This window comes from Microcaecilia unicolor, chromosome 2 (assembly GCF_901765095.1).
Source record: "Microcaecilia unicolor chromosome 2, aMicUni1.1, whole genome shotgun sequence".
In the NCBI taxonomy this organism is placed as follows: Eukaryota; Metazoa; Chordata; class Amphibia; order Gymnophiona; family Siphonopidae; genus Microcaecilia; species Microcaecilia unicolor.
The window spans coordinates 110,942,989-110,961,050 of NC_044032.1; the positions used below are offsets into that span (position 1 = coordinate 110,942,989).

Below are 18,062 nucleotides of genomic sequence, written 5' to 3' on the forward strand. Positions count from 1 at the left end.
GAAGACCACCTCCTCTGGTCCAGCAGCTGCTCTCCAAACTCTGCAGCTGGTGGCTGTGTCCTCAGGCTACTGCCGCCACCATTGCTGCCCCTCCCCCCATGCATGCTCAGTTTTCATGTATGCAGAAAAACCAAGCATTCATGGGTGTGCGTCAGCAGGGCCCATGATGCAGACTTTTGATAACAGTTAACATCTGCTTAATTGTAACAGCAAGTGAACTGTGCAAGCCAAGTGAAGCCCTCACCCCACAAGTGAGTGGTTTCAATAACAAAGAGAATAAGGAAAAGCTGTTTGTAATTTCATTGCTTGATTGGAGGAGAGGAGAAAGCTATTGTAAATAGTTGGCCTTCTGTGTTGAACTGGTTGAAGCAGTACCCTCATCAGTTGAAGGAGAGCAAAGGTTCTGGTTTTCAGCAAAAGAACTGGTGTGGTCTCCCTCATTGTGTGAAGTCTGGTGCCAAGCTTGCTCGGCCTCCTAGGTATATCCTAATCCCGCCCTGGTCCCAACAAATAAATGAATAGTGTGCACCCCTGTTATCCACCTATCCTGGGCATAATGTAGGCAGCCACCTAGACCACCTCAAAGTGGGTGTTACATTTGATTAAATAATTTTTTTTTAATGTTCATCTCAAGGGTTCCTCCATTTTACATCCAATAAGGCTCCTTGTCCATTAACTGTAACATGCATACCAATGAAAGCAAAGCATAAAAAATTACGAGAGTCACCAAATGATACTGAGGCTTAATTAGGAGTAGATTTTCTTGAGTGAACCAGAAAATTGAAGTGTTAATGGGGTCTAGCTAATTTATCACAACTTTATTCTGAATTAAAGCAGGCATATCACTGTATTTGCATTTTAAATAATCAGAAAAGATCTATAGTAATTGCAAACTTTAAGCTCCAAAGAATTCTGGCAGAAGTGAAGTTTTAGGTTATACTTGGATAATCGTGGTTGAAGATGCTGTAGTTACCTTAAATATTTAGTTTAAAGTCTACCATAGCTCTTAGGGATAGCGCTGTATTGTATCTAGTCATATACCATTAATTTATCTTAAGAAAATGTTGTCAGCATGTTTGTGCACACATTGACATTATCTCAGTTGTCTACAGAACATACATCTTAACAAATAAAATTAAGTACCCATTCCAGATTTCTGGCTTGGGCTAGTCATTTTAATCCAGTTTCACACATGAAGTACAAGAAATCATAAAAGCATAAAATTAATGTGGTTTGCAATGGATGTGTTTCGTCAGCATAAAATACTTTAAAAGGTTATGGCCAAACACTAGGAGATTTTTAGCGAGTTGCTGTCACTCTAGTTTAGTGATTAGCTCCTCTACTTTTAATCCATTTATTTCTCCATCTTTGTTTACTCCTGGTTTGTACTTGTTTTATTTTGTTTTCTCCCATCCAGTTGAGTGAATTGCAGTGTTTGTTTCCATAGCTTGATAAACACTTAGTTTCAAGTTTTAAATTGAGATTATTGACTAGTTCATTTTTCAGAATACAAGTGATTTAGCGGCAATACCTAGAATTTAAGGATGAAGAGTTAACAAATATATACTGGTAGAAATTTTCTGTTCAGTTGACAAGAGCACAGCAAAGCTGGTTTTGTAAATCAGCCTTTTAATTAGCATATTGTGACACATTTTATAAGTCCCTGTCTTCATTTTGCCTTGGTCTATGTGAACAGGGCTGTGGAGTTGGAGTCAGAAGCAATTTTGGGTGAATTTGGAGTTGGTATAAATGTACTGACGTCGACTCCGAGTCCAGCTTCAAAATAAAAACGTGTAACAGTGTATTGCACATTTTCATTTGACATTTGTTTTGTTCAGATTGCTTGCTCAAACTTCAAATCAATATATTTTGTGGTCTATTAGTCCTAATTTTGTACATAAACAAATATCCTATGTTTCTGTAATTAATCAAATTTCTCTTAGGCCTGTTAGATTTAATATACATAGTAGGAAACAGGGTTGGACAGTAGAAAAATAGAGGAGTTGGAATCAAAAGTTTGATGTACCAATTCCATAGCCCTGTGTGTGAATATTTATGTATTGAACAAGTAGCCTGTTTTTTTTTTCTTATTAGAAACAAAGAACTGTGTGCACTTGTTAATGGGAAAAAGATAAGGTAAAAATGAATGTGTGGACATTTTTAACCTAGAGCTATAAACGCTGATTTGATGTGATTTTTTTTCATCGATTTTCTTTTGCTCTGTTACCTTTATTAACTGTCATTTCTTTCTGTGTCTTACAGTTGCCGTACAAGTAACCGAAAGAGTTTGATAGGCAACAGCCAGTCTCCAGCACTTCCTCGGCCACATTCTCCCCTTTCAGCTCACACAGGTATGCCATCTAAATTTGTAAAGTAAATGAACTATTCTCTGTCGTTTGTGATAAGAAAGAAGGCCTGGTTTTGGTAACCAGACATTTTTGTGATGTTTCAATGTGCTTTTTGTTATTTAGGTGAACTATTATTTTTATTTACTGGTTTCTGGTAAGTTTTAGCAGTGGTAAGCAGTTTGAACATTTAGCAAGTCAGTTATTTTGGGGGCATGTGCATTTACTGGGGACTGTGTTGTTCACTGTAGGTTTCCTAGTTCTGCCACCTTTTTAGAGCACAGCAAGCAAAAAGTGTGCATGAGTCACTCTCTCTAAGTATAAAATTGCATGTGTTTTAGCCTGAATGGGTACAACAAATGGACATGTGATTCAACAAATTTACAGGTTCATGGCATTAAAAAGAAAACCCATAGTAATTTAAGAGTTGTCATGCTGTTTCTCAAAATATATTTCTGGCTACATCTCCTTTTGTTTTGAAATTTTGTTGGAATGACTTAATGACTCAGCCACAGAGCTGTGCAGTAAAGGGGACTCAAGTTCCTTACCCGGGACCCACAGGGCTGTGGAGGTGATGTACTCAAGCCTTGGGGAGGAGGGGTAAGGCCACTGTGACTTGCTGACAGGACAGCAGTGCTGATTGCTAAAGTCACCCTGGAGACTCAACTCCTAGACCAGTGTTCTTCAATGCAGTGCCTGGGGGGACCAATGGCAACCCCCTGAAGACCTCTGGAGCAGTCTACATTGTCTTTCTGTTTTTTTTCTGCTACTCTGCCTCTTTACCCAGGCACAGGGGGGAGGGGGGAAGAGCCGTATGCTTGAAGGGCAAGGCATTTTTCAGTATACATTTGGAAATGCTCACAACCAATGAAGTTTGAAGGTGGGCTGGTGGGGCATTGGTCAATAGTGTCATGGCCCTGAATGGGAAGATATTTGCTGGCTTTCATTCAGCTCATTAGAATCCAAAGTGGCCCCAGCTTAAAAATTAAAGAAGACCACTGTCTTAGATAGAAAAGGAGCCTGGGTCTCCAGGCATGCTACTTGGGAGGGTTGAAAAAAGAAAGGGGAAAGAATACTGCAGCTAGGAAATCTAGTTAGAAATTGAAAAATTAATAGTAGTATCGTTTGTCACTCATATAGGATGTTGTCCTCTAGAGACTAATGAATGTGATTTGGGGCATTAAGGGAATAATTTTATGAACTATTTTCCACATGTAAAGTATGAAAATGACTCATATAAAATTGCTTAAGTATATACGTGTTTATAAAGTTGGTGCAGAGAAACATGTTGCTTACTTTTACGTAATATGCTTCAGGCATTCCCCGGGCTTAGTTTGGATGGAGCAGGGCTGGAGTTGTGATGTGCATTGGTACTTTATAAATATAGAAACAAAGAAAAGAAGGCAGAAAAGGACTATATGGCCTATCCAGTCTGCCCATCAAAGTACATGCATATAGTACACACACCTGCAGAGCAGGGCCGCCGAGAAGGGGGGCAAGATTCCCCGGGCCCAGCGCCAGCAATCAAAAGAGACTGCTCTGCTGGCCACAGGTCCTTCTTCCTGTTGCATCCTATCTATGTGGAAACAGGAAGTTACTTCACATGAGGCGGGACATGGCAAGAAGAAGGACCTGTAGCTGGCAGAGCACTGTCGCTCATTCGCTACTGTGGGAAGGAGGTGGCGGGGCCCTGAAGATTGTTTACCTCGGGCCAAGCTTTGTCTCTCAGCGGAACCTATTGCAGAGCAAGTGTAAATTTGTGCAACAGGATTTCTGACCTGTTGGAGATATATTCTGGATGCCTGGAGATATATTCTGGATGCCTAATTTATAAATGCCCACACGCATCTTTGTTACCCTTATAAAATGGGTATAAAATAAGAACATGTTTGGAAATTCTAATAGATGAGCTGTGATAAAATAGCCCCTAAAATTGCAAATCATGCACACAATCATCCTTGCAAAATATTGCACATTCTACTTGGTGGTTTAATATGACAAATTTTGTGTTTGTGAAGTTGTTATCCAAACTAACTATTGAGTTTAAGAAAGTACTAATTAGTGACCTGTATAGTAATGAACTGCATGGCTGTGACACTGTGTGCAAATTCATGCGGTAACTGCTTGCCACAGCAGAAGATGGGAGATGGGTGGTTTATGGGCACAGACAATGTGTGCATTAACTCCAAGTAAGTTATAGTACACTAACTGTCATGCTGCAGATAGTGCATCCTTGCTGTTGGCATGCAGTTACTGTGCTTATTGCTAAGAAAAGAATATCCAGTCCAATCTTCACAATCACCCTCCCTGATCAGCATTAGCATCATCACCCCCCTACCCCTAGCAGTTACTGGTGATGCCTGATGGGTTACTGGCAAATCAGGAGCTATTGCCAAATGCTTCTGCCCTATTGCTGGCCTGAGTTCAAAAATGATGGCTCTGACCTTAGCAATAGTCTCAAGGTACCACTGCTAGGGGTCAAGCTGCCGAAGGAGGACAGCAGGCAAAGAGTGTGACAGAGAAAGTTTCTCTCTGTTCCTGCCCCATAGCCACTCTGGATTTAAATTGGTGGCCATGATTTCCAGTGATAACCTTGTGGCATTACAACTAGGGGGTTAGTCTGCAATTTAAAGCAGATTGACACCTGGAAGTAGTCCACTACTACCGGTCATAGCTGCTATTTTGAACCTGGAGCAGCTACAGGACAGGGTCAGAGGGGGACTGCTCACCCCCTTCATCTGCTAGACTACAAGGGGAGACCATGAGGTAAGACCCAAGAGAGGTGGGGAGGGGAGGGTTGTACACTTTGGGGGTGGGTCTCGAGGGGGTTCTTTCTGTGGGGATGCTGGTGGAATTGGGTCAAGGGAATGGCATGCATTGGGTGGGTTATTGCTTCAGGAGGAGAGGCGGCCATAGCTGTGCTACCTGACTACTGGTAGTTCAACTACACTTAAGGCCACGGGTGCACGTAAGGTCCTGACCGCTAACATGTGGTACAATCCCACATGCTAGCTGTCATTGCCGGCTACACCATATTCTTGCCGATAATGGACTAGATTCTACATATCATGCCTAAACGTTTGGAGCCTAAATGAAACTCGCTTAGGCGTATTCTATAAAATACACTTTAATTCAGGTGTACTTTATAGAATAAGCCTAAATTTCCACATGGTTTATAGAACACGCCGAGTTCCGATCCATGTGACAAAATTTAGTAGTGTTCAATTATTCCAAGTAAAACCTGGTGTAAATCCCAGTGCCTAAATTAGGCATGGAGCGGGTGTATTCTATAACAACGCGATTAGATTTTAGAAACTCCTATGACCCACCCATTCCACGCCCATAACCTCTCCCACTTTTTCAACTATGCGACTTATATTTATGTGCACCACGTTACAGAATACGCTTAGCGAGTAGTGCGTGTAAATTCTAATTAATGCCAATTAGTGCTGATAATTGATTAACATCCAATTATCAGCTCTAATTAGCTTGTTAATTGATTAAGTTATGCACATTGTTATGGAATACGCTTCGGTTTCCACATGGAAATCTCAGCTCGATATATAGAATCCCAGGGAATGCTCCTGAATCCTACCCATGTCTGTGCGAAAGGCCAGATTCTATATATGGTGCCTAAAAAATCTGTGCAGAACTAAGCGTATTTCATAAAATTTAGGCGCAGTATATAGAATACGCTTAGTTGATAAAGCGCCAAAATCTACATGCGTTCATTTACGCCAGTAAAAACCTGGTGTAAATCCATGCATGTAGATTTAGGCGCACTGTCCCGTATTCTGTAATTATGCATGGAAATTTTGGAACGCCCACGAAATGCCCATAAACACACCCCTTTTTATGTTTAAACAATTTTTTTTATTGATGATGCAACAGAATTAACAGAATTAACAATCAGTGAGCTCAGTATACAACCATTTGTCACAGAGCAGGCAGAATAAGAGCAAGATAATTCCACCATCAATGTTTAACATCCCCCCCTCTTTTCCCCCAACTCCTCAATCCCACCCCCCCTTTTCCAGAGTATTCAAATGTTCATTGAAGTTGTACAGAAAAGAGCAACATAGAATATGTTATCACCCATCAACAACCACCACCAGCTGCCTTCTAAATCTGAAATCCTCTACTAGTAAAGAACTATACCGAACTTGCGACGCCACATATTCTGGGTTGAAACCCAGGTATGCTCACCCTTCTAACAGCGTCGCCTAATGGTTACTATTCTACAAAATTCAACAGTTATTGATGACTCTGCAGCAACAACCAAAGGGTGAATAGCAAAAGGGGTCTCCAACTGTTACATGCAGATCCCAGAAGGGACTTCAAGTATTTACAAATTCCTTGCCTTAACCTCACCATCCTTACCCAAATGGAGGCCCCATCTCCACCCCCCTCCCTAGCCCACATTAGCCATATCCCCACCCTTAGAACCCCAAACTGACTTCAACCTATCAACCTAGGCTCAGAGCATTAAACACACCCCTTTTAAGCTGCGCACGTTTATTTTGAACTGCGCGCTCTGAAATTTAGGCACAGTTCTTTCTAGAATACACTTAGCGATTTCCATGCATAAATTGTAATTATTGCCAATTAGTGCTCGTTATTGCATGTTATATCGCTTTATAACACTATAGCTAACCAATAAGAATGTATTCATCCAATGTTCTACATTTAAATCTGTAACTGTTGTTCCATTGATGTTGTAAACCGCACTGAATTCTAAATAGGGGATATTAGCGGTATATAAGACCTAATTGAATTGTTAAGTGCTGTTAAAAATGCTGATTACCTGGTTCTCCCAATTAAGATACATGCGTATTTCCATGTGGAGTCTAGACACCATAAATAGAATCTGAGGGGTAAGCTGGTATCGTGGGTTTTTTTTTACCACACTGGCTTGCAGGGGCATAGCCAGACACCCAATTTTGGGTGGGCCTGTGCCCTGTTCCACAAGTGATTTGGTCTCTCCCTCTCTCGCCTGTATGCCATATGATCTCGTAAACATCCCCCTCCCCCGCATACCTTTTAAATAGCAGATTTTTACCGGAAGCGAACAGCAACTAATACACACTGCATGTTGGCCCAAAAGTCTTTCCTCTGGTACTTTTCTAATTCTACTAAATCTTTTTTGAGATGCGGCGCCCAGAATTGAACACAGTATTTGAGGTGCAAACCTAACTCATGAATATTTATTGTGGATATCCTGGAAACCTGATGGTGGAACTAGGTATGCCAAGAGGACTGATTTGGGAATGGCTGCCATAGTCACTAAAAGGAAATAAAACACACACAAAAAAAGAAATAGTCAAATAAGAAAAGATTAGGTTTTATTCAAGTTTCAACAACCTGATGGAAAAACCGTGTTTTATTTTCTCTTCTAAAGGCTATAGCGCTGATATTAATTAAGTTATAATGATATTGATACAAATGTAAATGTTCCAGGGCCCGCATTTTGAAAGTTGCTGAAAAAAAATGCGTGCTGATAATTGCAGTCTGAGCATTAATTTTATTCTCGTCAATCCATTGTGTTCCAAGAACCCTGGATCATTCTTTCCTTAAGTATTCGCAATTGGCATGAGGGCTGAATACCTATTGTTTTTATGTTGTGAAAATGCTAAGAGGCATCATTTAAGCTTATCATCAAGCAGCAACAAAAAGACTTCAAACTGTGACCAACTTTTATTATCTGCCAGCAGTTTCTAATATCAATTATCATTAATCCTCTAATTCCCTGAGCACTAATATAAGTTCAGTGCATCAGAACCTCTTGTTTTTGTAAGTAGACAGCTATTAAAAGCACATTAATAATCTATGGAGTGAGTGTAACATATGCCTTTTCCAAAGATTTGCAGTTCTACCCTCTGTGGTAGGCATAGGACTTCTTGAAGCTAATTACAAAACAATCAAACAATTTAATTAATCTGGATATAGCTTTCTTAACAATAACTGCTTCTAAAATGAGGCACCCTGTGTATTGCCATTAGATAAAGCATTATTTTGGTATACTGATTACCTACTCACTGTCCTACTTCCCTCTGGGATTGATGGAGTTAATTACCTACCTAATGCCTGACCACCACTTCAGCTTTACTTTATGGGGTCAGAAACACGGGCCATAATCTCCACAATTTATATGTAATATCCTAGGACTCCAACAGACAAAAGCCAACAAATCCCCGGGAACAGCAGGATTTGAGTAATAAGTGAGCGCTGCACATATGGGCAGAGAATTAACTGGCATCTGAAAGTCTCTCAGGTATTTGCTTGCAGATGGGTGGATGAATACTGAGAACAATGCTATGAGTACTGAAGGTCATGAATAGGACTCCAGTCCTAATCCATTATGCTTTACCTCATCTATGGGATTGGAAGACCTGAGTAGTACAGGAGACTATGACGCCCTGTATATTGTTCTGCTCATTTACCTCAAAACCAAAGTTGTTTTCTTTTTCTGTACTTAAAAGGCAGCAGGGTAAACTCATTTTGTTTACTCTGAACCTGTGTAGAAATCGTCATGAGTCCTGAATGAAATCCTTGAGAATTAAGCGTACTATTGGAAGAGTTGTGAAAACAGGCATAGGCTTAGATATAAGCAAAACAGATATTGAAATAAAAATCTATCCAAGCATGTTGTATTCCTCAGATCTGTATGTTAAATTGAGGTATTTTATATATTTTTTTCCTTAGGAATATCACTTTTACTTATAAAGCGAGATTATTTGTTGAAAATTGAGTTGTGTATTTTGGAAATGTAATACAATATAGAGTTGAAAATAATCCACATTTTGCAGCTATGTTGGTGTTCCTTTATGGGGGCAGTATCGTGGCCTTCTCTTTTAAAGTCTGTCAAGCTCTTCATCACTCATTGCCATTTTATAGAAAAATCATTTTGATTAAAATGGGAATAAGCCTTTATATGTTTTGACTGTATATGTTTCAATTATTAAAGTATCCTTTTCCCTGGAACTGAAAGGCAAAGAAAAAGCATTTGACTGTTTTACATTTATTTATTTATTAGGATTTATTTACCGCCATTTTGAAAGAATTCACTCAAGGCGGTGTGCAGTAAGAAGAAATCAAACATAATCAATAGACAATTACAGCAGTAAAAAAAATATTCAATTTAATGTTTATTTTTATCTACATTTCTGTGAATGTTTTCATGACAGTAATAAAGCCCATATCATACTCCCCCTGTAGGTACTTGAAGGATATCCACAATGAATGTTCCGAAATTATATTTACATATGGTTGCTTTAACAACCAAAATTTTCCATGAGCGAGGGACTGAGCAAGTAAATCTTTTTTTTTTAAATTACATAGTTTAGTTTGTGTCTTTTTGCCAGCAAGATTAAGGGAGTTAAATAAATGACAAGTGAAAATCTGCATCAGCTCCATCTTTGGCATGCCTGGATGAGCTGGGTCAAAGATTGCAAGTTGATTCAAGTCATGATTAACTTAGATTTTGATGAGTCAGTTCAAACAGGTTTAGATTTAATTCAAGATTTGTCAGGTCCGAGATGGCCTTAATGCAGCTTATATGAATTGAGTTAACACCCTCTCCCTACCTCTTCATTCCTATTTATGTGAGTCTAGATTCTTCCCAATCTGAAGCATTTTGCCTGAGGGCTGGATTAACACTATATTGAGCCCTAGGCAAGTATACATTTGTGGGCCCCCTGACCATGGACCCCGGTTTAACTCCCCCTATCCCAATTCACATTCACTTTCCCTGCCCCTCCCTTAGATCTTCATTCATGGCCTTCCCCTGATATTTCTTCTCTCCAGAAGTAGCACAGAAAAGTGCAGAGCCCAGCTGTGGCTGTGGCAGCCAGGGGCGTAGCCAGACTTTGGTGGGAGGGGGGTCCAGAGCCCAGGTGAGGGGGCACATTTTAGCTGCCCCCCCCCCGTTGCCGCCACCCCCTGCCATTGCCGGCCAACCCCCCCATCGCCGCCACCACCACCAACTTTGCCCCCCTGCAGATGACCCTCTCGACCCCCCTCCCGCCGCCAACCTTCCCCGCCTACCTTTGCTGGCGAGGGACCCCAACCCCCACTAGCCGAGGCCCTCTTGCTTCCCATGCAAGGCTTCGTCCTGTTTCTGATGTCCTGCACGTTGTGCATGATCTGCAAGGCTTCGTTCTGTTTCTGTGAGCCTGACGTCCTGCACGCACAATGTGCAGGATGTCAAAAACAGAGCGAAGCTTTCCACGGGAAGCAAGAGGACCTCAGCTGGTGGGGATTGGGGTCCCTTGCCAGCAAAGGTAGGCGGGGAAGGTTGGCGGCGGGAGGGGGGTCGAGAGGGTCATCTGCAGGGGGGGCAAAGTTGGTGGTGGTGGCGGCGACGGGGGGGTTGGCCGGCAATGGCAGGGGGTGGCGGCGACGGGGGGCAGCTAAAATGTGCCCCCTCACCTGGGCTCTGGACCCCCCTGGACCACGGCGACGGTGGGGGAGGGTTGGTGGCGGGAGGGGGAGTCGAAAGGTCATCAGCAGGGGAGTCCAGGACCAACTATACAGGGGCCCAGGCCCCCGTGGCCCCACGTAGCTATGCCCCTGGTGGCAGCAGTAATAGTTGGTGAGCAAGGATGGGGACTAGGCAAACACATGCTTCAAAATGGAGTAGCTTAACAGTTACAACTGGAAAATTGCCAAGTTACCTAGTTCCAGGAGGGAGATTTTAGACCAGTCCTGGATTTCTGACAATCCTATCCTGGTCCACTACGAGATCCACAGCGCTGATTTCAGTGGTTATAATCAGAATGTACAATCAGCAAAAATTGGGATGTAACTTCCAAAACATGGCTGCCCAAAGAGTCCTCCCCCTTGAAACTGGACAACTTGGCAGCTCTGGAACAGTGGGCTGAGAACCAGGAAGGTTGGTAAGTCATTTTCACTCTGTATTGCCTCTGGTTTGTACCAGTGGCATTGAGGGTGGACTGCTTCATATAGTAAGTAGGATTTACAGGCAATGTGTGTGGAATATAAAGATTTATATGTGAAGTAAAGCTTCACAAATGGAAGAAGCAAAAGAAAATGATATTCAAATTTCTATGGAGGCAGTGTTAGGATAGTTTTCAAAGGAATTTGCTCAGGTAACTTAATAGTTAACTGGGTAAATTCCCCAGGCATAAAATTTCTCTTTATTTAGTATGCATAAAGGTATATTTTTACCAGTAGACTTCTCCACTCCAGCCTGAATTTTCAAAGGGAGACTTGTTATATGAGACTGCCCCCATCAGAGACACCAAAGCATGCACAGACACAAAGAGGCATATTTTCAAAGCACTTAGCCTTCCAAAGTTCCATAGAAACCTATGGAACTTTGGAAGGCTAAGTGCTTTGAAAATATGCCTCTATAATATAGTAACATAGTAGATGGCGGGAGATAAAGACCTGTACGGTCCATCCAGTCTGCCCAACAATATAAACTCAATACATATGGTATGAAGTGTTACATCATATGTATACCTGTTCTTGATTTGTCCTTGCCATTTTTAGGGCATAGACCGTAGAAGTCTACCTAGCACTGGCCTTGTTCTAAAATTTCTTAAATTGTTGTCAAAGCACCCGAAAAGCTCCACTCCGGCCCATCCAAATCTACTCAACCTCCATCAGGACACAGACTGTAGAAGTCAGCCCAAAGCTGGTTTTCCTACCTAATCTCCCCTAAGCTTCTTTGGACCGACTAGGTTTTAGCCTAGAATGGCAGCAGAATTTCAGGTGGCCGTGTTATGGTTCTGGTAAAAGGGAGAGCCCCCCCTTCCCTCCCCCCTGTTGGGCCTACTGCCACCTCCCCTACTTCCTTTCAGATTGAAGCTGTAGGAAGACTGAATGCTGCACAGTGCTATTAAGTACAGGTCCACACTTAAGGGCTGCCTTGTCCCACTCCCCTTCATTAGGAAGTTTTCCAGAGGAGGATGGGTCATGGCTTGTGCTTAAAGGCTCCGTTCATCACTCATAGCTTCAGATCCAAAAGGGGCCATGGGGTGAGAATGTAGGGAAGGAGAGATTCTAAACCAGGAGGTAGGGAGGGGAGGAGAAATGAGATACTGACCACATGAAGGAGGGGGGGGGGGAGAGTTACAGGCCACCTGGGGGTGGAGTACAGAGGAGAAGGCATTGACTACCTAGGGTGAGAAAGGAAGGGGAAGTGCTGGACTATGGGAGGGGGAAGGGGGGGACATGACTGAAAGGTCATCTAGGGTGTCTACACCCTTCCGCCAGCCCTGGTGCAATACAAACATTTATGCACACTTGCTGTTCAGACACAGGCACATGTGTGCATACACAAGTGCATTCTTGCACCAATTTTTACGTGATCTGTTCAGAGGAGTTCCTGGGGTCTTAGTTTGGGCAGAGGTGCAATATATGTGTATATTTTATATAAGTATGGAGGAACACATTTTATTATAGAGACTCTACATGGGCTGTATTTCAGCAATGCACCCACTTCAGGGTTCAACAGAATTAATGTGCAACAAAGTCAATGATGTTGAATCAATCAAGTTAAAATAGAAGCATCTCACATAAATGTGTCCAGAAACAGTGTTCCATACTCAGTTTGAACAAGTCTTTCAGTGTGGCAAAAAGACTGCTAAGACAATAGCGCTTCTTTACACTGTGCCGACTGCGGGCATATTGCTGAAAACGGCCCATGTCAAGTATCTCTCTCTCTAAAACCCAGCAAGACCCCTAATTGTGTTTGTTCTGCTCCCACCCCCACCCCCACTGCACAATCTCAGCTTTCTCTATTGCCTCTCCCATCCCCATGGTATACTATGTTTTCTCTGCCTCCCCTCCATCCCCATGGCACACTCTTAGCTTTCACTGCCTCCCCCCCAATCTCCAGGGCATTTCCCCCTCTCCCTTTCATTCCATTCATATACAGCCTTTCCCCCCTTTCTTCCCTTCCCTTCCATTCATATGTAGCCTTCCCCTTCTCCCTTACGTGCTCCCCTATCCAAGTACAGCATTTCCCCCTCCCTTCTATTCATGTACAGCCTTTTCCCTCTCTCTCTCCCATTCATGTGCATTTCTGCCTCTTTCTGTCTTCCTATCCAAGTGTAGTCTTTCCCCTCCCTTCCCTTCCATCCATGTACAGTCCTCCTCCCTTCCATTCATATACAGCCTTCCCCCCTTCATTGCCCTCCTATCCAAGTGCAGCAATTCCTCCCTTCCATTCATATGCAACCTTTCCCCCTCTCCAATCCCTGCCCTCCTATTAAAGTGCAGCCTTTATCACTACTGCCCACTAAAGCCCCCTCCACAAATTGGGGAAAGCCCCGAGTCCCTGGACCTACTTGAACTGTTCGGGTAGGTCTGGTGACTTGGGGCTTTCGTGTTCAGTTTTTATTGGGGGTGCAATGAAGATTTTGAGGGGTGCATTTGCACTCCTTGGACCCCTTCTCCCTTACGTGCTCCCCTATCCAAGTACAGCATTTCCCCCTCCCTTCTATTCATGTACAGCCTTTTCCCTCTCTCTCTCCCATTCATGTGCATTTCTGCCTCTTTCTGTCTTCCTATCCAAGTGTAGTCTTTCCCCTCCCTTCCCTTCCATCCATGTACAGTCCTCCTCCCTTCCATTCATATACAGCCTTCCCCCCTTCATTGCCCTCCTATCCAAGTGCAGCAATTCCTCCCTTCCATTCATATGCAACCTTTCCCCCTCTCCAATCCCTGCCCTCCTATTAAAGTGCAGCCTTTATCACTACTGCCCACTAAAGCCCCCTCCACAAATTGGGGAAAGCCCCGAGTCCCTGGACCTACTTGAACTGTTCGGGTAGGTCCGGTGACTTGGGGCTTTCGTGTTCAGTTTTTATTGGGGGTGCAATGAAGATTTTGAGGGGTGCATTTGCACTCCTTGGACCCCTTCTCCCTTACGTGCTCCCCTATCCAAGTACAGCATTTCCCCCTCCCTTCTATTCATGTACAGCCTTTTCCCTCTCTCTCTCCCATTCATGTGCATTTCTGCCTCTTTCTGTCTTCCTATCCAAGTGTAGTCTTTCCCCTCCCTTCCCTTCCATCCATGTACAGTCCTCCTCCCTTCCATTCATATACAGCCTTCCCCCCTTCATTGCCCTCCTATCCAAGTGCAGCAATTCCTCCGTTCCATTCATATGCAACCTTTCCCCCTCTCCAATCCCTGCCCTCCTATTAAAGTGCAGCCTTTATCACTACTGCCCACTAAAGCCCCCTCCACAAATTGGGGAAAGCCCCGAGTCCCTGGACCTACTTGAACTGTTCGGGTAGGTCCGGTGACTTGGGGCTTTCGTGTTCAGCTTTTATTGGGGGTGCAATGAAGATTTTGAGGGGTGCATTTGCACTCCTTGGACCCCTATAGCAACGCCTATGCTAACACTCTGCCTATGCTCTGTCTCCCTCTCCATTGTGCTGGAATTTTGTGGCCTTTTCTTTTGGGTCTACTTATTTCTGTGTGTTTCTGTGAGTTTCCACTGATAGTGGCAAGACAGGAATTTCTGACCACAAACTGACAAGACCATTGTCATGACATCCCAACCAACTGTCTTGTTACAAACAAACTGACAAGACCCCCCCCCCCCCGTTGTCATGACATCCCAACTGTTTGTTACTGAGCAGAGGTGTGGCAAGGACACTATCACCGGTCTCCTATGTACTTGCAGGATTGCTGATTGGGTGATATATGAGGTGGTCCTTTGTGATAGGAAGGGTATATAAGTAACTGCTCATCTAAAGAGAATCTGAAATAGTCAGGATGGCAGGAGAGTTTCATATCCTTGTCACAGCCCTATTTCCAGGGGGGTACTCCCCCCCCCTTGATAGAAACTAATTTTCTATAGCTAAGATTCTTTCTTTCTCTTCTTTCTGTCTGTTCTGTGACCTTCGTATGAGGAATAAAACTTTCCTTCCTATTGTTTAGACTCTGTTCTGTAAAACTATTAATGCCAAGAACCAATAGTATTTCTTGTGTTGTTCCTGGTGAGTAATAAAGATACCTTTCTTCTTCTAACTTAGCCTGAGTTTTTTTAATAAGAATAGCATGACCAAACGCGCAGCCTAGTACACCATCTGCCCCTCCGACCTTCCCATGGCAGTTGCAGAAGACATCAGCTGCTTTCTTCCCCTCCACAGCAAGGATCAGTGCAGCAGAAGAAGGAGAAAGTGAATACAATACAATACAACATAATCTTGTAGTCCGCATATACCGCAAGGTTCAATGTGGATAACAGTAAAAAAATAAAAGCTGAACAATCATTGGGAATTACAAAACACGTGGGTAACAAACCGAAATTGTACACAATTTAAGCATCCTGACGTAAGTATTGCCTAAAAAGATGTCTTTAAACATTTTCTAAACACAGGATAAGAACATATTTTCCTTGTAGTAATCGGTACAGAATTCCAGATACGTAGTGGAGAGTAGAATAAAAATCTCTTTTCAAAGGAACTGCTGCACATTGGGTCACTTGCTCCTCCTTTGCTAACTTATACCTGACTGTTTCTGTGAACTGTGCAAGCCTCCCTACAGCCTTCCGGTTCACATGAATAGTCTGGTCTAAGCCGGCAGAGGAGGAGGAGGTGACCTGATGTGCATCAGTTCACTTCCTCCTCTTCCTGCTGCACAATCCATGCAAGGGAGAGACCCAATGCTGGCATGTCACAGAATTCAGAAACACCAGACGAGGAACGAAATGTTCTGCAGTACAGAAAGCAGTCCAAAGAAGAGCAGCACACACGTCTAATATGTTTAAAAAGACTATTTGTGCCACTCTGTAAAATGTCCTGACATGGCTACGTTTTGCCTCACTAGAGGATGAGTCAGGGGCTAAAACAGCTGTGTAGCAAAACATAAAAACATACAATAAATCATATAACATAAAACACCTTTCCAAAATATCAAAAACTATTAAAAACATCTTCATAAAACATGAGTTAGGAACAAACCATCAGTGTATTATTAGAGGCAGGGTCAAACAGCATAGGTTAGTTATTACATACAAACCAATAGATAATAAAACTAACATACAGGATTGGTGTTTTATGTTATATGATTTATTGTATGTTTTTATATATCATCACACAGCTATTTTAGCCCCTGACGCAGCCTCTGGTAAGGCGAAACTTGGCCACATTGTGACATTTTACAGAGGGGCACAAATAAAGAGATTAACAGTAATATAACACTTTTTAATGGTAGCCAATGATGATGTCCCCCTTTATTCTGGTATTCTATAAGGGAATCTGGGCGCCCCAATGCCGTTCTAGATTTCACGCTTATCACACTGCATCTTAGCACCTGCCTTGTGGAGCCCTTTATAGAATTGCCCTATACCCTTAAGGAAAAAGACTGAGAAGGAGCTAGAGATGTTGTAAACACTGTTTGCATCTTGTCTCTGCCAAAGTTACCGCCTCCACTGGTATTATGGTCCCTTTTAATTACCTAATGAGACTAATTGTTACTATGTAAGCCGCATTGAGCCTGCAATGAGTGGGAAAGCGCGGGATACAAATGTAATAATAAATAAATAAAGCCTTTTAATCATATTAGATGTGTGTTTTGCTCTTCTTTGGACTACTTCAAATTCTGCGCTGCACAGTTGTGTAGGATTTCTCCAAGAATAGTGCCTGTTTTATGAAGGCACATACACCTATTTTACCTTTATAATATAGATGCTTCTTTGGACTTCTCACATGGGCATCCTGTTATAAAATGAAGTCTCCAAAAAATTGAAACAGAGAAAACATGACGGCAGATAAAGGCCAAATGGCCCATCCAGTCTGCCCATCCACACCACCCACTATCTCCTCCTCTCACTTTTGTGGAGAAAAATTTCTGAACTAGCAAGTCATCTCAGAGCTTCCTTTTTGTTTCTTCTATAAAAGAAAAAGATGCAGGAGGCAGACAGTAAAATATAGACACATCAACAGACGTTCTGTAGTTGTTTGTTACATACCAAGTATTCTATGTCGTTGGATATCAAGCTACCATTTTCTACATTTTGATTTCACTCAGGGATCTAATGGCAGAAAGAGTCGAGCAAACGTTTGCAAATCCCATACCAGGGTCAGTCCCACATTGCTAGTTAAATAAACCAAGTAGATATTTATTTAGATTTTGCTAACACCTTTTTCAATAGTAGCTCAAGGTGAGTTATATTCAGGTACACTGGGTATTTCCCTGTCCCTGGAGAGCTCACAATCTAAGTTTGTACCTGAGGCAATGGAGGGTTAAGTGACTTGTCCAAGATCACAAGGAGCACCAGTGGGATCTGAATCCCGCACCTCTGGATGTCAAGACCAGTGTGCTGACCATTAGGCCACTCCTCCACTCCGTATACAGATAGTGATGCCCAGAAGTAAACACAGGTGCTAGAGGCCATTAACTCTGGACTAGCGCTGACGTTTGCCAGTGCACAATGTACAGAGGCCCCTACTTCAGCAAATCCTGTTTAGAAGGAATGGTTCCGTGGAATCTTAGCGGAGTTTGGATGGGGACGCCGGTAATTGGAAACAAAATGGGAGCTGGGCAGACTTCTACAGTCTATGCCCTGATCGTGACTTAATAGATAGGGATGGGCTGGAGTGTACATTTTAAGGGGCTTCAATGCTAGCTTCAGAACTTAGTACAAGAACAGTACTGGGCAGACTTCTACGGTCTGTGCCCTGAGAAAGGCAAGGACAAATCAAACTCGGGAATACATATAAAGTATCACATACCATGTA

At 42.7% G+C, this 18,062-nt stretch overlaps 1 protein-coding gene across 3 annotated transcripts in view; it reads left to right on the plus strand.

Annotated features, from left to right (window-relative positions):
* Positions 1-18,062, plus strand: part of MAST4 (microtubule associated serine/threonine kinase family member 4) — a 905,366-nt gene that overhangs the window by 645,452 nt on the left and 241,852 nt on the right. For all 3 annotated transcript variants that reach the window (XM_030193210.1, XM_030193211.1, XM_030193212.1), the window contains one exon: positions 2,263-2,351. In XM_030193210.1, coding sequence (XP_030049070.1) covers positions 2,263-2,351 — 89 coding nt within the window. The remainder of the gene's footprint in view (positions 1-2,262; positions 2,352-18,062) is intronic.